This window comes from Apus apus, chromosome 3 (assembly GCF_020740795.1).
Source record: "Apus apus isolate bApuApu2 chromosome 3, bApuApu2.pri.cur, whole genome shotgun sequence".
Classification (NCBI taxonomy): Eukaryota; Metazoa; Chordata; class Aves; order Apodiformes; family Apodidae; genus Apus; species Apus apus.
The window spans coordinates 107014122-107036096 of record NC_067284.1 but is presented as its reverse complement, the minus strand read 5'-3'; the positions used below and the strand labels follow the sequence as shown (position 1 = coordinate 107036096).

The 21975-nt window shown below is 50.5% G+C and overlaps 2 protein-coding genes across 3 annotated transcripts in view; both read left to right on the top strand.

Annotated features, from left to right (window-relative positions):
* The first annotated feature begins 4369 nt into the window (after positions 1-4369).
* PAQR8 (progestin and adipoQ receptor family member 8) lies at positions 4370-19595 on the top strand. Of its 2 annotated transcripts, none has more exons than XM_051614410.1 (2): positions 4370-4376; positions 14032-19595. In XM_051614410.1, exon 2 carries the CDS (start codon positions 14086-14088, stop codon positions 15142-15144), a length of 1059 nt encoding a protein of 352 aa, XP_051470370.1. In that variant the 5' UTR covers positions 4370-4376; positions 14032-14085; the 3' UTR covers positions 15145-19595. The 2 variants fall into 2 exon arrangements, with proteins under 2 accessions (XP_051470370.1, XP_051470369.1); XM_051614409.1 differs by lacking the exon at positions 4370-4376 and adding an exon at positions 4784-4827.
* EFHC1 (EF-hand domain containing 1) overlaps positions 4784-21975 on the top strand; it is a 37563-nt gene continuing 20371 nt past the window's right edge. Inside the window, exon 1 of the mRNA XM_051614382.1 lies at positions 4784-4827. Coding sequence (XP_051470342.1) covers positions 4819-4827 — 9 coding nt within the window. The 5' untranslated portion in view covers positions 4784-4818. The remainder of the gene's footprint in view (positions 4828-21975) is intronic.

Sequence of the window (21975 nt, the reverse complement as noted above, 5' to 3'; positions counted from 1 at the left end):
GGACCCCAACCAGGGAGTTTGCTCTTCCAAAAGGAGAGCCCTCCTGACCACATGTGGAAGACATGTAATTTAATGCTGGAGGAACCTTTTTAAATCCTCCAACCTGACCTTTTCCCCTAACAAGAGCTGGAGAATTTCACCTCATTGCATCTGCACCCCGCTCAGGCATTTCTGACGTCATTTTCTTGAAGTATTTACTATTCCCATGCACTCTGGTATATCTTGAAACTAATCTAGGTCTATTTATTTTAATTTTTTTTTGCTAGTCCTGCAGAAGAAAAACATGGAAAACAATTATCAGTGACTATGAATGGAATGTCTTCTGTTAAATGCATGAGGAGCTGCTGGTATGTCACCAGGAGAGCAAAGTAAAGTGGGTAAGGAGTTACGCCTCTGACCTTCAGCATGTCAGGATGGATGGTAGCCACCTTCTTGCTTCCCAGAGCAGGAGCCTGGCACACACGGAGCTGCTTTCCCTCCCAGATGCAGCTGGGACATCGCTGAGAGAACAAAATCTTGGTGCAGTTCTGCTCCCGATGCACAGCTACCCCAAATCCCACGGGTGATTCTGTATTGTCTCCTACTATGCAGAAGAAAAATACAGCAATTAATAATAATAAAAAAAAAATCCAACAGAACAAACCCACACAAGCCATGCCTCCAGGCAGAATGAAAAATTAATTCCCCTGGCAAATGAAATCAGAGGAGTGGCTGAATCAACAAAGCTCCAGGAGCACGTCTGCCTAATGTGGCAACTCCACCATTCTTCCAGGGAAGTCTGAAGGGCCCAGACACGGGTCACCTGAGGTTTGGTGTTGCTATTTCAGCCTGTTCATCTGATCTCGTGAGTTCTGGCTGTTACTAAAGGCAGTGACAGCCGACTCCTTTTATTATTTTGTTTTTAAATTATTATTTTCCCACTCATTTTCTCCACCCCCAAGCCTGGAAATCAACCATATGCATGCAAAGCATCATCGTTTCTGCATCAGGATCTGCTTTCAGCCCAGGGCAAGTTCCACTGGTCACTTCAGCAAGTGATGTCCAGCTTTGGAAGATGGGAAGCTGCCACAATGTGTGCAAGCTGCATTAGCAATCATCATCTGACTGTCACAATGGAGGGGAGGGAAAGTCATGATCCCAAATTGCCTCATACCCCTTGTGCAACATGGGGAGAACAGTCGAAGGTGGCAAAATTAACTGTATCAGGTGCTTCTTGCAGAGGTCAAATTTGGCAATCCAAGGGCTTTTATTTTTTCATTTTGGTTTTATTCTTCTGAATGATTATTTAAAGAAAGCCTATAAGCAGGATTCAAATTAATTGCAAGAGATTCATGTCCCTCTCTGAACCTTGAGACTTTCTAGTGTGTGTATTATAGAGGAAAATACAAGAAACCCCTGCACAAAAGTTATGGATCATAAAGACATTTCCTCCTGAGTCCTGTTAGGTGGAGATTTGATTTTTTTTTAAGCAAGAAGTTTTATATCCTCTCCAAAACTGGGGGTTTTTTGTTTTTTTTTCCCTGTCCTTAGGGGTACCCATCTGCACAATCTTTTTGAAAACTTGCCAAACCATGAGCATCAATTCTTGTCCACTGGAAAGGGATTCAACAAAAAACACAGCATGGTACAGAAAAAGCTTCTTTTACCCAGTTTGATTTTAGTACTCTTGGTTGGATGCGGCTTGGAGCAACCTTGTCTAGTGGGAGGCAGGGGGGTCGGAACTACATGATCTTTCCACCCAAAACATTCTGTGATTCTATGATTCTTTATTACAAGCAAATATAGGGAAAAGCTGACTTGTCCTGCTTTCCATATCCCATTCCGTGTTCTGAATATCTCCATTGTCTTTGGTGCAAAGCTGCTACATTCCTCCTCATCAGCACAGCCTGGACACTGTGTGTTTGGATGCATCTCGGTGAAGAGACACTCCCACCCCCAAAACAAGATACTTTTTAGGGTTAAGAATTCAAAGCACCCAAAGTAAAAGGACAACCAGTTTGCAGCCTGCAAGGACAGGGTTTGTGTCGCATGGCAGGGAGCGTGAGGAATTAATGCGTGCAGGGGATGTTTGAGGGCACAAAGCCTGCTTGAATTTTATCAGATGACTGTAAAGGGTAGGGAGAGCCCAGCCTGGTACAGCCTAATATTAAACCTCCTGCTGCGAGAGAACTCCTGAGCAAACACAGCCACACCTGGGTTATGCCTGGAAGAGATTGTGGGTGATTCATTTCAGGGTGTAAAAAGTAAAGCATAGGGTGTAACAGGGACTGCAGAGGAGCCGGATGTGTGTGAGATGAGCTACAGATCTTGGCAAGTACCAGTCACCTCAGAGCAGGTCATGGAGTTAGCAATCAAAAAGGTCTCGCTGTGCAGCATCTGTTAGGCTTGGTGTGCAAAAAAAAGCTGTCACCAAGGGGAGCAGTTATCCCACATGGGGCTGCCCTCCACTTTACTCAAGTCTGTCCTGAGGTGTTCCATGAACATCAACGGGAGAAAAGCCTTTCATTAGGGCAGAAAAGGAAGAATAGCAACCCAGCAGCATTGCAACGTGCACGTGGCAGCAGGGATGTCCCACCTCACCATCCCCTTTGGCTTTGGTGGTATTTTTCTTCAGGTGGAAGAGGAAAAGCCATGCCATGCCCTCCATCTCACAGCCACTGAACATCTGGAGATTCACAGAATGGTTTGGGTTGGAAGTGGCCATAAAAATCATCTAGTTCCAACCCCCTGTGTGGGCAGGGACACATTCCATTAGACCAGGTTTCTCCAAGCCCCATCCAACCTGGCCTTGAGCACTTCCAGGGATGGGGCAGCCACAGCTTCTCACAAGAACCTGGGCCAGTGTCTCACCACTATCACAGGAAACAGTCTGTTACGCTTCATTCTACAGCTACATGCCCTTGTAAAATCATAGAATGGTTTGGGTTGGAAGTGACCTAGAACCAGTTGCCCAGAACCATGTCAAGATGGCTTATGAAGGTCACCAAGAATGGAGACTCCACCACGTCCCTGAGCAACCTGTAGCAGTGCTCATTCACTCCCAGAGGAAAAAAGTTTCCTGATGTTCAAGAGGAACCTCCTGTGTTTTCAGTGGGTGCTCATGGCTTTGGTCCCGTCCTTTCTGTTGTGAGGATTTCCATCGCTGGGAGAGATCTCCAACCATGTGATCGACATCCTTGGAGATCTTCAAAACCCATCTGGGCAACCACCGCTGGCTGGCCCTGCTTGAGCAGGGGGTTTGGCCCAGGCCACCTCCGGAGATCCCTAAGCACCCCAGCTGCCCTGCACTGACTTTTATGTCCCTCTCCTGGTGTTGAGTTCCCCTCAGCTGGGCTTGGCTCGGCTCGGCCCGGCACAGCCCCATTCAGCTCGGCTTGGCTCTGCATGGCTCGGTTCAGCTTGGCTCGGCATGGTCCTGTTCGGCTGGGCTCAGCTCGGCTCGGCTCGGCACGGCACGGCTCGGCTCGGCACGGCTCGGCTCGGCACGGCCCGGCTCGGCTCGGCACGGCACGGCTCGGCCCGGCACAGCTCGGCACGGTTCGGCACAGCTCGGCTCGGCACGGCCCGGCACGGCTCGGCCCGGCACGGCCCGGCACGGCTCGGCACGGTTCGGCACGACTCGGCTCGGCCCGGCACGGCCCGGCACGGTTCGGCACGGCTCGGCTCGGCTCGGCACGGCCCGGCTCGGCTCGGCACGGCTCGGCTCGGCACGGCACGGCTCGGCCCGGCACAGCTCGGCACGGTTCGGCACAGCTCGGCTCGGCACGGCCCGGCTCGGCTCGGCACGGTTCGGCACGACTCGGCTCGGCCCGGCACGGCTCGGCTCGGCTCGGCCCGGCACGGCTCGGCTCGGCCCGGCTCGGCTCGGCTCGGCTCGGCACGGCCCGGCACGGCTCGGCTCGGCCCGGCACGGCCCGGCACGGTTCGGCACGGCTCGGCTCGGCACGGCCCGGCTCGGCTCGGCACGGCTCGGCTCGGCTCGGCACGGCTCGGCTCGGCTCGGCACAGCTCGGCTCGGCACGGCCCGGCACGGCTCGGCACGGTTCGGCATGGCTCTGCTCGGCCCGGCACGGCCCGGCACGGCTCGGCTCGGCTCGGCTCGGCTCGGCACGGCCCGGCACGGTTCGGCACGGCTCGGCTCGGCACGGCCCGGCTCGGCACGGCCCGGCACGGTTCGGCACGGCCCGGCTCGGCGGGGCTCGGCCCCAGGGCCACCCTGGGGCGGGGCGCGCATGCGCGGGGGCGCCCTGTGGCGGCGGCGCTGCCGGAGGCGGCGGCCGCGGGAGTCGGTGACGGCGGCGGGGAGAGGAGCGGAGCGGGCGGGACAGGAGAGGAGCGGAGCGGGCGGGACAGGAGAGGAGCGGAGCGAGCGGGCGGTGAGTGCGGGCGCAGGTGCCGGTCCCCTCCCCGCGGGCACCTCCTCTCCCCGGGGACACCCCGCCGAGCGCTCCCGTGGGGGATCCGGCGACGGGTCTTTTCTATCGCCCCGACGGGCTCCGGCGTCCCCGCCCGGGTACCGCAGCTCCCCGCAGCACGCCCGGCCGCGCCGCGTCCCCGCCGCGGGCAGGAGCATCCTTCCCCGCGGGCCGTGGCGGGTCGGGAGCGCCCCGGGGGGGGGAACACGCGGGAACCCCGAGGCTCGGGGCAGCGGTGGGGGATCTTTAACCCCCTCCTCACGCACAGCCGGGGCCGGGGTCTGTCCTGCGGCCGGGTGGGCGCTGGGGGAAGAGTGCGAGGAGGGGAGGAGTGCGCAGGGACACAGCAAATTTTGCCGTAAATTCTCCCGCCCCCAGAGGCCCCCTGACCTGCATCCCAAGGATGAGAGAGGTAGGCTTTGGTTTTCCTCCGTGTTTTGTTGTTTTAAATAGCTGCGGGTGGGTTTTCCTGGCCTGACTTTGACCCTTTGGAGCGTTCTGGAGGCCGTGTCAAGGAGACACACAGTCTAGCCCTGAGCTGGGTGAAGAACCAGCCCCTGCTGTTTGCTTTGGAGCTGCCACCTGCCCGCTTTGCTTGACACATCCCCAGCTCAGGTGTCAAAAGGGTTGTTCCCTGCTTGTCTTCTCCAGGATAGTTGGAGGATATCATATTCCCCCAGTTTCCCATCTGGATTTTTTTCTGAAAACACCCTGAGCATCTTGCTTTTTTTTTTTTGGGGGGGGGGGAGGCAGGGCTGGGCAGGGAAGGGGAATTTCAGCCAGTCTTGAACCATTCTGGTTTTCCTAGACAAAAATATATACATCTATAGATATAAAATTGGGTCAACATTTTAACAGTCGTTTGCTGAGTGTCAAAATGACTTGTCTCCAAGTTGGGGATGGAGCCTCCTGGGGTGGGAAATGGAGGAAATGGGATGATGGCCAACTGGCCATGGGTACGTGGGACCACTGGTCCTGCACCCGATGCTGGTTTAATAACTGCGCAGCTCCAGCAGTTCATCCCAGGGCAGCTTGGGCTGGAGCACATGGGTTTTCCCTGCACTGCAGGATGGAGATGGACGTTTGTTATTGGATGCTGTGGGATCATCGGTGCGGAGCTGGGAAAAGCCCCAGAATGCCTTAGGTTTGGTTAGCTGGGAGGGACTGCCAGCCAGGGCGGGTTTAGGATGAGGATGTGTGTGATCCCACCTCAGCAGCAGTCGTTGAAAAACTGTGAAGTCATGAAAAGGTCACGAAAAAGGGTGAAGCATGTCTGCAGTGCTCTGCAGGAGCGAGATCCAGCTGGTCTGAACTCCGTGCTCTCTGCCAGGGCAGGGGGGGGGACAGGCAGCCATGAATTACACCGGCAGACAGTGCTCCTGCCTTCCTCTTGGGGTGATACATGTTGTAAGCAATTCCTAGAAACGCCGCCCCCCCCCGCCCCTGACTCCTCAGGCCAAACCACGAGCCTTGCACGTTTCCTCCCGCTCAGCTGGTGAAGGTGTGGGTTAACAGCCCTGCTCGCTGCGGGGTTTTCTGAGCAGTGCTGCTTTTATTTATTTATGCTGAGGCTGCAGCCACAGCCTGTGGCCGAGAAGAGGGTTGAGTCCCTGGGGATGCAGGGAGGGATGGCTGGTGTGAGTGATGGGCAAGCAGTGCAGGCTGAGGACACGGGGAGCTGCCATTGGAAGTCACGTGTGTGCTCTTGCAGCTACTTGCACATCTTGAGTCATGCAACCAGCTTAATTTTTAGCTGCCAGTGGATGTGATAACCCTCACTCCTGGGGTCAGGCCAATGGCCCTTTAATCGCAGTGTCCATTTGTGCTAAAGAAATTCCTCCAGGGGAATAAATTCCCAGGAACGCTCCTGGTGGCTGCGTGTTTGATCTGCAGCTGTACATATGTGGCCATACCTTATGTCCTCCATCCTGCACGCGCAGGCAGTAGCAAGTGGAAGCTTGCTCCCAGTTGCTTCCCCCCCACCCCCAGAAAATGATTGGGGTGTAACGTGAATGCAGCACTGCCTGCATCCCTTGTTTTGGTGGAAATTTCTTTGCTTGCCCTTGCTCGGGGCTTCGTAGCCCCGTGGAAGAGTGGCACTGCTGTCCTTGCAAACCTCAAAGCTTGCTGGGAGAGGCCATGGGGTTAAATAAGAGGAGGTGCTGGATGGGGACAAAGACTTTTAGTGCAGGGAATTAGAGAGCTGGCAGCTCCAGGGGGTTGGCACAGAGCTGTGGTCTCTCCCCAGCAGCCTGCTGCCTGCCCGCAGCAGCGGCCGTGCTGTGCATGATTTATATACATTTTTTTCTAATGACTGAAGCTCTAAAATCCACAACCTTGAAAAAATAAAGTGTTTCTGTGCGAGAGGCTTTTGTGGACGGCAGCAAAGCTAAGCAGCCTCAGCCCGTAGGCTGTGGGAGATCTTTTGGCAACAGTCTGGATCCCCAAACTGTGCACAGCCAGTTTGGTTAGGTTGCTCTGCCTGTGGGCAGATAGTTCCTGGGTTGTCCCATCAAGTGATAGATCTGGGCAGGGAGGCAGTTGCTGGCTTATTGAGGTCTCCCTGTGCTAGAAGGCATTCCCACCTCCAGCACATCCTTGCTGAAAGATTTGTTGCATCGGTGGGTACTGGTCCTGTGGATTTAGGAAAGGTTCTTGGCAATGACCTCTTATGTAGGCAAGCTGGCTGCAGAAATGCTGTGCTCACAGGATGTGCATGCAGCTACTCAGGGATGGAAGGGAAGGATAATGAATCCCATGGACTTCACAGGAGGAAATGTATAAAGTGAAAGTGGGATGCAGCTGAAAAAAAAAAAATCCAGGCTTCTTTTTCAAGGGAAAAAACCCAAGCACTTCTCTGGCACAGTTCCAGCACTGACCCAGTGAAATGGGTCAGTTGCCTCACTCCATCAGTGGTCCCTGCATGACTGAATACAGCAGGCAAGGACTGGGATGGGTGGCTGGACCAAAATGTGCCAAGGAGTGAGTTAACACTTCAGCAACCTGATAGTTGCAGGTCTTTTTACACTTTTTACAAGGGCATGGAGTGATGAGATAAGGGAAAACTGTTTTAAGCTGAAAGAGGGGAGATTTAGATGAGACATTAGGAAAAAATTCTTTCCTGTGAGGGGAGTGAGACACTGGCCCAGGTTGCCCAGCGAAGTTGTGGCTGCCCCATCCCTGGAAGTGTTGAAAGCCAGTTTGAATGGGGTTCAGAGCAACCTGGTTTAGTGAGAGGTGTCCCTGCCCATGGCAGAAGAGTTGGAACTAGATTATCTAGGTCCCTTCCCACCCAAAACATTCTGTGATTCTGTGATTAATTGGGACCGTGCCCTGGTCTTGTTTGATTACTGGTGTACTCAAAGCCTGCGAACATGGGTGCTCCACCCAGGGATCTCACATCCACCCAAAATCAAGCCGCAAACACTGGGGGCTGGGTTAGTTGTGTGGGGGAAAGAAACTGGTGAGCCTATCTGGAAAGCACAAGCAGCAAAGGTTTAGTGAGTTCAGGAAGAAAAGCTGCAGAATATTACCTCTATCTTGAGCAATTTTTTATAGGGGAGGGATGGATTTGCCAGAGGAGATAATTCTTAGCCAGAGTCTATGGGTAGAAATAATGAATAATAACATATTTGCATCTGCCTAGCACTGCAGATGGGTTTCTTTTTTCACATATTGAGTGCATTGGCTGTGTTCTCAGTAGCATCACCAAGCTTTAACCATGGTTAGACATGAAGAAACTGCAGCTGTGTTTATTACAGCAAATCAGAAGTGTGCCATGGTGACCCACAGCTTTCCCTGGCTTGGTCTGGGAGTTAGCACAGTCCATTGTTCCTGACAGAGAGTTTACTGTGGCCACCCATTTCAGGGGTGTTGCATCCAAGCCAGCCCGAGCCAGAACCAAGGACTTGGTGATGTCTAGCTCAGGGTTTGGACTGTAACAGTAAAGCCAGCAGCTTCATCGAGTCTTCTGTTTCCTCACTTTGGATTTCCACTGTCCCGCTTTGCTCCCCTGAACACCACAGGACCTCGGGGGCTCCCCCTCCTTGGTGGGATGCTGTGGACCCCCTCAGCTTTGGCACGGGGACATGGGATTTGCCAGCAGCTTTGTTTTGCTCTGTCCCCTCCAAGCAGAGCATTCACCGTGCCGGCTGCACTGCTCTCATCCCCTGGACCCGTCCCAAGGCGCAGGCAACGCCGAGCCCATGTCAAGAGGCACTTGCTGCTCAGCACGGCCGGGCTGGCTGCCAGCCCACCCTTGCTTCCAGCCCAGACATTGCAGGGGAGCTAACAATGCCATGGCTTCCCTGGGGGATCCTGCCATCTCCTGCTGGCTCTAATGGCTCATCTCCCAGCATCACGAGACGTTCGTTTCCTGATTAATACATGCTGAGACAAACCCTGCTTCAGCTACGTGCTCTGTGTGTGTATTTCTCTCTACAGAAAGGTAGAATATGAGCAGATTCATTTGAAATGTTCCACGAGGTTTGACTCTTAGGTTATTTTCAAGCTTGCCCTTCAAGGTCACCAGTAAATTGTATCACATCACCTTTTACCTTTCCAGGCCATCCTAGCCCACACAGAGTCTGTGTTGGATGAGTGCTTGTAATACACCCATTGGGCTGATGTAGATGTAACTGGGTACATACATGTGTCGAGGAAAATAAAATACTCTGTACAATATACTCTTCAGTATGCATTACAGCAGTGTATTAAGAGCCAAAAATCTAGTTCTTATTAGGCAGACGAGGACTAGTATCTCAATTTAATAGATGGGGAGGTGGAAGCCCAACTTACTGAAGTCTCAATCACTTAGAACCTCTCTGGTTGTGAGGAATTCCACTTTTCTGATGCTGTAGATCAGTCCTTCATACCCTGCTGCCTGCTCAAGCGGGGCTTGTCTGTGGCATGAATCACCAAATGCCACCTCCTCCAGTTTCTCATTCTGTGACACCCATGTAAATCCCAGTAACTCCCTGCCAAGGCTATCAGAGTGCTGCATTGATCTGTCACAGTGAGGAGGGAGCTTAGCACTGAGATGTATGGCAGAAGGAAGCAGGTAATACCAAGAGTATGCAGAAATCACTGCAGGGAGCCAGTCTGTGATCTCTTTAGTTTCTTGTCCCTGGTGGAGCCTTTCCAGAGCACTGGGCAGAATGGGATGGAGGAGCTGGCACCATGCTCTCAAGCTGCTCTTTCAAAGTTTGCCCCGAGCCCTCCACCAGGGGTTTAGTTACAGGAGATGTTTGTGCTCAGGTAGGACCAGCCTGCTGGCAACAGGCTTGGGCATGGGGCTTATCCACTGCATGGGAGCTGGGTGCAGCCTCTCCCCAGCTCTGGAGAGCCAAGCTGAGCTGCTCTCTGCCATTCTGGTGCTGTAGGAGCTGTGATACCAAAGTTAGCTCCATACAGGAAAGGGTCAAAATAAACCCCAGGCTTTAAAATGACCTGGAGTCTCTCCCAGCAGAGAAGGAGTTCAGGAATTAATCACCTACAGCCCTCAAAACTGGCCTGTTGCCCACTGCTGCCTGATCACTGCAGTTATTTTCATGCTATTCACAACTACTTTTCCTTTTTTAAATAAAAAAAACAACAACAACCCAGTGCATTTATTAAACACTTCCCCATCCACAGCTGAGTTCCTGGGTCCTCTCTGTTTTGTTTACCAGAAATTACTGCCTTTCTGTGTCTGTGTTAACCTCTCTGAATACTGTTCTGCAAGCAAATACTTCACATTGGTACAGGCCCAGTCCCAGACAGTTAAACACTGAGGCCAGAGTGGTGGGAAAATCAGCCATGCTCTGTAGGAAATTTTCTCATTCAAAAACTTCCATCAGACTGTGACCAAAAATCAAAAGAGCTGGGAAAAGCTCGGGTTTCCAATTACTCTTTTCAAAAGGGAGAGAAAAATTGGAACAGGATCGTTCTCCTCCTGTGCTGCGGTTCTTATTGTGGCTGTAATGATACAGCCTGGCCTTCATCCACTCCCTCCTTCTCGCCTTGCAGCTCCCTTCCCTGAACAAATGAGACTTGGTTGCTGTTAATTGGGAGCAGCCAAAATAACTGAATCCCCCGGAGATGGGGGAGTGAGGACAGAATCTCAACGAGACGCCCTGACAATGAATGTGGCTTTCAGCCGCTCCTGTGCCCCCATGAAGGGAAAAGAATAGGGGCTCTGTGAAAGTGAAACAGCCAGTGCTGACCTTGGGTTTCTGGATTGTGTGGTGGGGTTTTGTTTTGTGTTTTGTTTTTGTGGGTTTTTTTTTTTTTCATTTTCTCTCTCTTCTCTAATGTTAATTGCTTGTTGCTTTGTCCATCACATGATCGCTGGGAATTGCCAACTTGTTCTCACTCATTATTGTCACAAGTTTAGTTTAAAATAAGCAGGCAGCCAGGTTCCTGATTTAGTGCTGTTTATCTGAGTATCAGATGTGTTCCTTGTGATTTCAGACTGTTATTCTGAAAATCTCTGACCCTCCCTCAGCCCATTAAAAATGGCCTGCCTGGAAGAATCAATCCTGTCTGCTGCTGTCAGGGAGATACGCAGCATCTAACATTATTCTAGCTCTGCTCACAGGTGGTAGTCACTGGATACACTCAGCTCTTGGGATGAGAGACTGTGGCAAAATCCCAGCACTAGCACACATGCTACAAGCCAGAGCCAGCCTGTGCCTGGTACAGAAGCTGCCTGTCTCTCTCATGTCCTTGTCAGCATGCAAAGCAGGCAGGCCACGGATGGTGGAAGAGGCAACGTGCCCCTCGCATCAGCATATATCCGTATGCCCAGGCTTGATTGCCATCTTCCTGCCTGTCTTCTGGTTGCTTTTGCTCCTTATGGGCAGGTTTCAGTGTATCGCTGTCTCTCTGCAGGAGATGAGTGCTCCAGCCTTGCTCCTCTGCCTCTCACCTGCCCAGTCCACACTGTATCTGAGCTGTTGTTCAATTCCAATATCCTGGGGCCGGCGGTAGCATTAGCCAGTGTTCTTCAAGAGTTGGGGATCTTCAGCATGCCTTATCTCTTTGTGCCTTGTCACCATGATCCCCATCTCCAATATTAGTGCCTGAATACCTTTTTGGAGGGTTTCCCAGCATCCTGCTGTGATGAACTGGGACAAAGATTAAGCATTGAGGCCCCCTGTAGTGGGCTGAAATCTTTGGACCACAATTAGAATAATAGAATCAATTACAGTGAATCTGGAAGACTGTGAGCAGAGGTCCATGCCCTCTTACTTGGGTTGGATCAGAGCAAAAGCTGGGAGAGGGATAAAGCACATGATGGCAGGTTAACATACAGGGCAGAAGAGTTTAGGGCACACAGAGCACTTTGGAGTCTGTACTCACATCTCTGCACATACCTGTGTATAAGGCCTGGAGATCATCAGCTGGAGATGGCAGATGTCTTGGCACTGCTGTGAAGGAGATGCAGTCAGCATGGGGAGGGAGCTCTTGTCTATGCATCTAGACCAAGAAATCAAATACTGTCTTAGTACAGACACATCCATAAAATTTTCTGTCCTTCCAACTCCAGTGTGCTCAGCCTCCAGCCAAGTTCTGGCCAGATCATCCAAAGGAGATACAGGGCAACAGAGGGTGAATACTACAGTGCTGCATAGCCTGGGATGGTCATACTTGGGCTTTGCCTTGTCCTGGAGCTGAGTCTACAATAAGTTGGAGGAATGTGCCTTTATTTCCCCATTGGCTACAAGAAGCCAGAATAGACTGGCTCTGCATTAGAACTGAGGAGAGGGTGCGTTGCACCCTTTTCCTACCACCCCCTCATAGCAGAGCCCCAGAGTCAAAATTTGCCCAGTGTCCCTAAATTTTAGCATGCATCCTCAGACATACACAAGCTGCTGATTGAACTGCATGTTCCAGTCACAGATCCAGGCCCTGCAGACCCTTAGGAGAGAAACAAAAGTCTTTGTGAATGTGCAGAACATCACACATCCCAGCAAGGGTGCTATCTTCCATCTTCAGTTGCATCTGCAAAACTAAAATACTGCTTGCAGGGACTGTTTGCTAAGGCAGCTCCATCAAACTCAGCAGCTAGATTCCCTGGTGGCAAACAAGTGAAAAAAACCCAACAGACACCAGCCCTGAGAAGTGCTAAGGGAGAAAGCCTGGAAAGCACAAGGAGAAACAGAATCGACTGGAAAATGTAACTCTTTAGATATGACAACCACCATCTGTTACAAAGAGGAAGCAACGTGAAAATATTTTGTCTGTTATCAGTGGCTGTGGGTTGCAAGAGGAAGTGGGACTCAAAACCTGATTCGCAGTGTGCTCTCACTTTGCTCTTTGTGCTGGGCCACAAACAGCCCTGAGACTGTTTGACAGGTCCCATCTCTCTGCTTTCACTCTCAGTGTTTAACACTTTCCTGTCCTCTGTATTGCCAGCCTCATGTGGGTCTCCTATCATGTCCTCCATAAACTATTCCTTTGCCTCACCTCCAGCAGCAGCCAGTATGTGATGCAACAGAAGAAAAATAAGCTGGTTCCCCTACTCAGGCAAAACACTTACTTGCCTTTACTTATTTTTGGCCATCTCCATCTACCCCAGCTCAGGTTGGGTGCATATAAGCTTAGGAATCACCACAACCCTGCAAGAGTCTAGTGGGGCTCCATCAGCAGCAATTTCAGTTCAAGCATGAGTTCTCTTTTTTTGTGTGGCATAAACACCAGCAGGGAAGAGAAATATCTAGGGTGCAAGGGAAATAGAGAGACTTGGGAATTAATTCAATGCCGTGAGATAGTCTCCAGACATTAGGATCCTGCTGTGCCCTGAATCTGAATCTTTCCAGCCAGAGCTTAGCAACTCTGGAAGTTGCCAAGGAGCACAGAAGGCAGAGGAGTGCCCAGCACTGGGGCTGGGCTGCTCTGAGCGTCCAGGCACATCTCCTGTGGCAGCCCCTCAGCACAGCCCTGTGGATGCTCCCAGGGCTTAGATGCCTCAGCCAGCCCTGATATGGAGCCCCTTATTTCTCCTTCGCCTCCCAGTCGTGCTGCTTCTTACATGCAGAGGGATGAGGGCTGCAGGTTTGGGACCATGGACTTCTTCCCCTCTCTCTTCCATAGTCACTGCAGCAGCCCCAGGCCTGCAACCCATATGCAAGTTGCATGGCAGGGGAGCCAGGCTTATTTGCAGCCTCCACAATTTGTTTGGGACTTTCTTCATTTGGGTGCAGAAAGGCAGGTTATCTCTTTGATGAGTAATTACAGCCCAGTTTTGTTCCCAAGCAGTTTGTTCTGCGGAACAGGGTAAAAAGTCCCCTCTGCAAATCATCAGGTGCTTTCTTGACATCTAACTGCTTCTTGCACCCTCTTTTTGGCAGCTCCTGGCTACTCCTAAACATGCTCCAAGCTGAGTGGCTGAAGAAGCAGTAAAAAGGCAGGCTTCTAACATTGCTGTGCCCATCTGTCATAGGCTGGGCTGCAAGGACAGGGCTCTGACATGCTTCTCCGCGCTGAATTTACATCTGCCAAGCCAAGAAAAGCCCCTTTCCCCCTAGAGCAGAGCCAGTGCCTTGACAGCAACATGGCTTATCCCACCCAGGAACAGCAGCTCACATTTCTCCCCATGCACCACTGTTACCATTTCTTCTCTCCCTCCCCACAGGGCACAAAGACGACGTTCCCCAGAGCTGAGCTGGAAGCCACCGCGCGCGGCGAGATGACAGCCATCCTGGAGCGGATCAGCACGCTGTCCCTCAGCGGGCAGCACCTCAGCCGTCTCCCCAGGCTGCTGGAGGATGGCTTCCCCAAGATGCCTTGCACAGTCAAGGAGTGTGAGGTGCCACAACTCTTCCGTGAGCCCTACATCCACACCGGCTACCGTCCCACCGGCCAAGACTGGCGCTACTACTTCTTTAGCCTCTTCCAGAAGCACAACGAGGTGGTCAACGTGTGGACTCATCTCCTGGCAGCGCTGGCCGTGCTGCTGAGATTCAAGACGTTTGTGGAGGCTGAGCAGTTACCCATGGACGCGTGGTCCTTGCCTTTGCTTATCTTTGTCCTCTCCTCTGTCACCTACCTGACCTGCAGCCTCTTGGCCCACCTGCTGCAGTCGAAATCAGAGCTGTACCACTACACCTTCTATTTTGTGGACTATGTCGGAGTCAGCATCTACCAGTATGGTAGTGCCCTGGCCCATTTCTACTACAGCTCCGACCAAGCCTGGTATGACAAGTTCTGGCTCTTCTTCCTGCCAGCAGCAGCTTTCTGTGGCTGGCTGTCCTGTGCCGGCTGCTGCTACGCGAAATACCGGTACCGACGGCCTTACCCTGTCATGAGGAAGATGTGCCAGGTGATCCCAGCCGGGCTGGCATTCATCTTGGATATCAGTCCTGTTGCTCACCGGGTGGTTGTGTGTCACCTGGGGGGCTGTGAGGAAGATGCTGCTTGGTACCACACGTACCAGATACTTTTCTTCCTTATCAGTGCTTATTTCTTCTCCTGCCCAGTCCCTGAGAAATACTTCCCTGGCTCCTGCGATATCATTGGCCATGCCCACCAGATCTTCCACATATTCCTGGCCATCTGCACCTTATCACAGCTGGAGGCCATTCTTTTGGATTACAAGAACAGGCAGGAGATTTTCCTGAAGAGACACGGGCCTTTCTCTATTTATCTCTCCTGCATCTCTTTTTTTGGCCTGGTGGCTTGTAGTGCCACCACAGCCTACATCCTGCGATGCAGGATCAAGGCCAGCCTGGCTAAAAAGGACTCCTGAGAGTCACAAATGTGACAGGCATGACATCACCAGGGTGATGAAAATCAAGAAAAGGGGCGTAACATATTAGAGACATAACTGGCTTATTTGCCTAACATCTGTGACTAACCTGGACCCTGGAACTGGGTGGAGGGCTGGAGACTTCATGCTGGATGCATTTTCACAGCAGGGACATCCTGTGCGGGGGGACACGGGAGGTCTTAAGCCAGAAGTCACGTAACCAAGGATGCTGGAATAGGCAGAGGTTTCTTGTTCATTCTGGTAAACCTGTGGGTGATAGCTTGCTAAATGCCAAGAAGGGAAGCCTGAAGGCTGTGAGACTGCAGAAGGGTCTGCCAGTGCTCACAATGCAGTGGAAAACACCCTGTGAGTACTACAGCTGGTTGTGATCATCTCTTTGGGTTTTGCTGTCTCTACTATCTGTGGGACACCTGTTCCTATCAAAGGCTGTAGCAAGGTTTCAGGAAGAGTCTCCATTTCTAGGGTTCAGTTGCAAGGGCCTGCGTGGCACAGTGCCTGGTATAATCCTTTCCTGCTCCAGCTGGGCTAAGCCAGGTTCTCTCTATGGTTCCCTTGTTAAGTATCTCAATGCCAGGTTGCTGACCTGGCTTTGGCAAAATATGTTTGGGATTTAGGCCTGTTCTGGGGTCCTCTAGGGCAAACTGGGCTTGAGCCTGACCCCTGTGTCTGCTGGTGACTGGTGTAGGTCCAGCACAGGTGGAGATGTTAGGTCAGCTCCATCTTCTCTTTCTGCATAACTGCACCACCTGCAGTGGAGCTGCACTTCAAAACCAAGGAGTCAGGACGTCCCAAGGATGGGACAGGAGATGAGGTCTTTCTCAGCAGCTTTAATTTGACTTAAGCTAGTGGCAGTGCTGATGGCTGTTTCATAGCCTACAAGACAGGTCTTCAAAGGCTCCTCACTTCCATTTTAAGAGCTTGGTTGCCTTTGAGGAGCTGGGCCTGGGCCAGGTTGGAGATGGTTTGGAGCCTTTCTCAGTAGCAGTGACAGAGCTTGAGCACCCTTGAGGCAATCAGCGTTTAGGGTGCTGGACCCAGAAGGGAAGATGCTTTTGATGCTGGGTGCATCATTTTGACATCTTCTGGGACTGGTTCATGCCTTCCTGCATAGACTGAATCTATATCATCTTCTAGGGAGTCTGACTGACCTCCAACAATGTCCATGGAGTGTAGAGTAATCAGGGTGTGACCCATCTGATGTGGGAAAGGCTCTGAGCCTCCAACAGCCATGGTCATGGCCAAAAAGGTATTCAAATGAAGTAGATTTTATTCCACTCTTAATGGTGCTTTTCAAGACACCAAGCAGTCCTTGGTGTGCCTCATGGAAAAGCTGACCTTGAAGCTTTTCTTTGACCAATAGTGTTGGGAAACTGGCATGATTCTGTCAGGACTAGATGAAGATAGAACAGCAAAAGGCAGGACCAGTGTGACATTAGGGTCCTATGCAAACTTGGGATAGGTTTGTCCTTGAGACTTGGTGATTCCTGTGTGGACTAGCAAAGATAGCTGTCAGGGACACTTAATGTCCATGGGTCGGTCCTGTCCAAGGTGTAGAAAGGGTTGGTTTACTGTGTCCCCCACTAGATGAGTCTTTTACATGCTTGTTTGGGGGGAATATCAGCTATGGACCCACACTGTGGCACTGAAGTTGGTAGCACTGGCGGGACAGGATGCTCAGAGCCAATGCAGATATGGTCCCGTGCAGCTGGGACACCTGTTTGACCTTCTGCTTGTTTTCTGTAGGAAACCCTAGTGCAGCTCCTTGCTGTGCAAGACCTGCAACCCCAAATGCCTTGATATATGGCAAATTCCTAGAAGGTATAAATCTTTGCTGAAAGCAAGGAAGCCATGGGATCTGTTCCAGCCATGGATTTGTCTCACTGAATCCAAGGACAGGCAAATGAATTGTGATTGTTGGTTCTGAGCAGGCAGTTTAGGGTTGGGGATAAGATTTGTCATGACAAGCACTGATTCTGGCCTTGATGTGTTTTTTAACTATTTGTGTGTTTGTGTATGTGTGTGTGTGCATCTTTGAGTATCCAGCAAAGCTTTGCCTTTGGCTTTTGTAGCTGCAGAGCCTCCTAGTTGGGTCAAGGTTAGCCTGAAGGAAACAGTGCTGTGCTGCTGGACGAGCAAGGTGGGACAGGCAACAGCACTTCTGAAAACAGATCTAGTAATAGCTGCTTTGCTGTGTCCTGTGTTTTGTGGACACATTTGAAATTTATGGCCTTACTGATGAATTAAATACGAAGGAGGAGGGAAGTAAGTTTTGAATACAGGAGGTGAAATCATAGGAAAGCCTTCAGAAGGTCATCTAGTCCAACCTTTCTCATCCCTTGAGGCCTCATGGTTTACACTGAGTCCAACTTAGAAAATACTTCATTTCCTGCAGTGAATTTTGACAGCACAGCCATGCTGACCTAACAGTAAATTTGCCTTAGGGGAGTGGTGGGCGGGGATGGTCCCACCTACACATTGTCATTCCCCTTCCCTTGCACAGGCACTCATCTGATCACCCAATGAGCCAGTGCTAGGAGATGTACCAGAGGAAAACCAATCCTACTGAAAAAATGTCAGTAATTTTCTGCTGGTTTTAACTTTCAGCCATGAATGCTGCTGCCTGCAGGGGAGGGCTGGAGCAGAGACCAGCAGCAGTTCTTCTTTGCACAGCAGCTGGTTGCTCAAGTGGCTTAGCTGCACCGATGGGCTGCTCCCTCCATGATCTCAGTGGCTTTGCTCGTGGGTCTCCTCCCAGTTTGTGGAAAGGTGTCCAGTGGGTACAGTGCCTTTTCTCACAGCTTAATTTGCCTTGCTTTTGTGGTTGGTAAAGCAGAATAAGCTGCTGAGTGTGGATCTGGCTGGACAGTATCAGTGGGCTCCTATGGAGGAAGGGGAGTGAACCAGGCTGGTCCAGAGCTCTTCTCTGGCTTCAAACTGAGGGAGTGGGCATTGCTGCTAATAGCAAACCCTGCTCTGCTGCTACCTAGAGTTACACTGGTACCAAAGGCAGGGATCACCCAGGCATTTCCTTCTTTAAATGTTTCAAAATAGATTATATGTCTTGCCCTTGCCAAAGGAGGATGAGTACAGTAATGCTGTTTAGTTCAGGGACAGGGAGAGCAGGTTCCCACATGGCTCTTCTGAAGCATTTCTGGTCATATTTCTGCATCTCCCTGGTCCAGCATAACTCAGACTTCTTCTGGAGCAACTGTGTGACAGTGGTGGTGTTTTTTTCATATTCTCATGTTACCCCTCAGGTGACACCACTCATGTCCCCATGTAGCCCTGCACTCAGACCTGGAGCTGACCTCCTGCTTACTATGATGGGTTGATTCAGCAGGGAATTTCATACAGATTGTTGCTGCTGTGAGGATGCACTCTTGTGTCACAAGGGGCTCACCAACACTGGAGCTTCCTTCATCTCTATCTCCATCCTCCTCCTCTTCCTCCAACCAGCTTATTTCTTTTCCTCATCCCCAGACTTCACCCTTGTGCCTCATGCACCTGGCTGCCTACCTGGGCAGACTCTAGATGCCATCTGGTCTACTGCTCCTCAACTGGGCCAGGACTGGACAGTGGCTGCTGATGCCCTCCTGAAAGCCCCACTGTTGATCTAGGAGAGGCCAGGGCTGGGTCTGGAGAGAGTAAAAGTGCCACTGTGATAAATCCTCAGCTTTTTTGAGAGCCTCTCAGGCCCTTCTCCTGGGGCGTACTGCTTGAAGCACACCTTCTTCCATCCCAGTGTTCCTCTAAGGACGCACAGCAGGGAGGGGTGTACCAGTGGCAGTGTTTGGTGAGGAGCTGACCACCAAAGGTTAAGTACATCTGAGATCCTGAAGGGACCAAGGTCCCAACCCTCTCCCCCAGGAATCTTTGGTCCTGAGGTAGTATTTTTGCAGATCTTGCAACCTGGATCTGTACAGAACAACTCCTGAAAATACATCCCAATGTGCCTTATGCTATTCCTTTTTGTGATTCATCCTGAAGGAACCCGAGGCTCAGAGGCAGCTCTTTGCTGTCTGCCTGCCCATGGCTGTTCTTACCAGCTGCTACCCACTGACAGCATGGATGGTGCAGAAGGGGAAGATGGAGAGAGGTGCCTTAAACTTGTATTTATGCCTAGTGACTTGTGTAATAAGGTAAGGACAGGTTCCTCATGTGCCTTGCAGTTTACGTCTTCTACTGACAAGATTATTTTTAAGCAATGTTTGTTACTAAAAAGAAGTACAAAAGTTTGTATTTTTTCCCTGGGAAACAGGGAAGGGTATGAGTGCTACATATTAACCATTCCCTTCTCAACTCCCATCTGCTGCCTTTGTATTGTTGAAAACATTGGTAATATTTTAAGCTTTGTACTGTACTGATCATTATTTAAAAACCTTAGTGAAAAAAAAGAAAAAAAAAAATCTATAAAAGCAAAATGACTGGTGTGGTGTGAAATTCCCAAATGCACAACTACAGAAGGTTATGAGTCATTAGGAAGAAAAGTGGATAATAATTATAGAGTGGATATATTAGAGTGGATAGAGGTCTTCGAAGAGGCCAAAGTCTACTCTCCTAAGTCTAGGGCAGTGAGCTTTTACCCTCCTCATGGGATCCTGAACTCCACCATTTCATTGGTCACTGCAGCCAAGGCTCCCTTTGACCTTCACATCCGCTATGAGCCTTGATGAGTATGATGTCCAGTAAAGCACCTCTCCTTGTTGGATCCTTTATCACTTGGAGGAGGAAGTTATCACTGCATGCCAGGAACCTCCTGGATTGCTTATGCCCTGCTGTGTTGTCCCTCCAGCAGATACCAGAGTAGCTGAAGTCCCCCATGAGGAACAGGGTGGACAGAGACTGCTCCTGCCTGCCTGTAGATTTCATCTACTTGTTCTTCCTGGTTAAGCAGCCTATAGCAGACACTAATTTCCCAGGAAGAGTTTGGGGGATTTCTCCATAATGGTGCTTTGTGTGCACTTAATTACTTACATGTGAACCCTGGAGGCCACCCTGCTTAAGTCCTGTTTTGTCGATTTTTTAATCTGTTACATCTCTCCAGGCCCTCTGCTCATCAGCTTGGACCATCACTCCATGACAGGGCTGCTGCTGCTCTCCCTCTCCCCCATCATAAAATGGTTTGGGTTGGAAGGGACCTGAAAGATCATCTCATTCCAGCCTCACTGCCATTGGCATCATCACTAGCGTAAACCCTCTTTACCAAGAGGATGATGTGCCATTGTATACACATCCCATCCCCCAGGATGGACACTCAGTGTGAATTTCAGTCCTCTAAAACACCTGCTCTTTTTCCTTCTGTTACCACCACACTTAAAATTTTTATTATTATTTTGCTAATATGCAGACCAAGGCTTCCGAACTATTGTGGTTTCACCCACCAGAGGGCGAGATGTCTTCATCTGGGGCTGCGGAGAGGCCTCCAGTGCCACGAAAGCAGAGCCTTCCTTGCTAGCTCTCTGGACAGGCTTAGGAAAAAATGCTCCCAGTCAAGCAGGCATGCAGCCAGCTCTGCAAAGAGATGCATTTCTGAGCAAGGGATGTGCTTTGCTAATGTCTCGCCCTCTCTATAAATTACAGGGATTTCACCAGACAAGTTAGGCCAAAGTTTTAAGTTTCCATGAAGTAAAAACTGGAGAGGAATGGGACAAAATACCAAAACAGAAAAACAGGGCTGTTAACTTTTTCAACTAGAAACAAAAATAGAGGCTTGTGGTATGCTGAGAAGAAACTGTGTGGTGATACTGTTTGAGGGAACATACTACCTGTTTGTCCAGTGTTACACACACACATCCTTGATGCCTGAAAAGCCAGAGATGGTTATTAGCAAAAGCACATCAAACCAAATGCAAAAAGTAAAAGAGCTTCCAAGTCAGAGGAACAAGGCATTTTGTTTCACTCACTTCATGTGTCACCAGCCACAGAGGAAAGAAAGCAAGAGGAAGTAATGATTTTGACTTTAAGAATCAGTCAAGTTCCCACAGAAGTTCTTTTACCCAATGGTAACCTTTACCTGGTCATATCCTTGCAGCTCACTGATGACATGTTTGTGTAGCAAACAGCTCCAAGTGAGATGTTTCCTTCTTTGTTCTATTAAGTCTCAGGGCCTAGGACCCAATCTTGTCTCTGCTGCTCCTGCTGACCTCAGAGAGAGAAGTGGAACCTTAGTGGCCCTGGAAAAAAAGAACTGAACGTGCCTTAAGTTTAAGGCATTAAGCTACCTGCTCTGTCTTAAATTCTGCAGCTGATCCCAGTGATGACTTATCTTTTGTCCTGTAGCTCTTTGCATTGTTCTGGATGAAGATAAGACCTCTCAATTCAAAACAGTTCCTCTTGCTATTAAGTGAAGTACACTAAACTCACTCCTTAGCAGCATCCTTTATAAAACACCTGTATAAAATATTTGACCCTTGGGAGCCAATAGATAGGGTGGAAGAAAGGAAAACACCCAAGCTTGGATTGCTTCATCAGGCTGTCTTTTGGTCAGATGGACAAATGCTGGATATGATGACAAAGCAGTGTAGGAGGTGGAGTGGCAGCGCATTCTGATCTGTCAGCCCCTTGACGTGTGGGTACTCAGCAAATTTCAGCCTACTGCCACCAAGCCTGGCCTTCTGAGTGTTTTTTAAAAGGCCTATTAGAAGCAGTCCTTGGATCCCTCAGAACACACAGGGGGCAGATAGAAGTATCCACTCTTCTTGCATGAGGATGCACAGGTCAGACTTTTTTATTGCTGCGTATTACAGTAGCGTATATGAACATAATGGCAGTGTCTTTTCTCTAAAATACATTAGCTTTAAACAGTTCCAC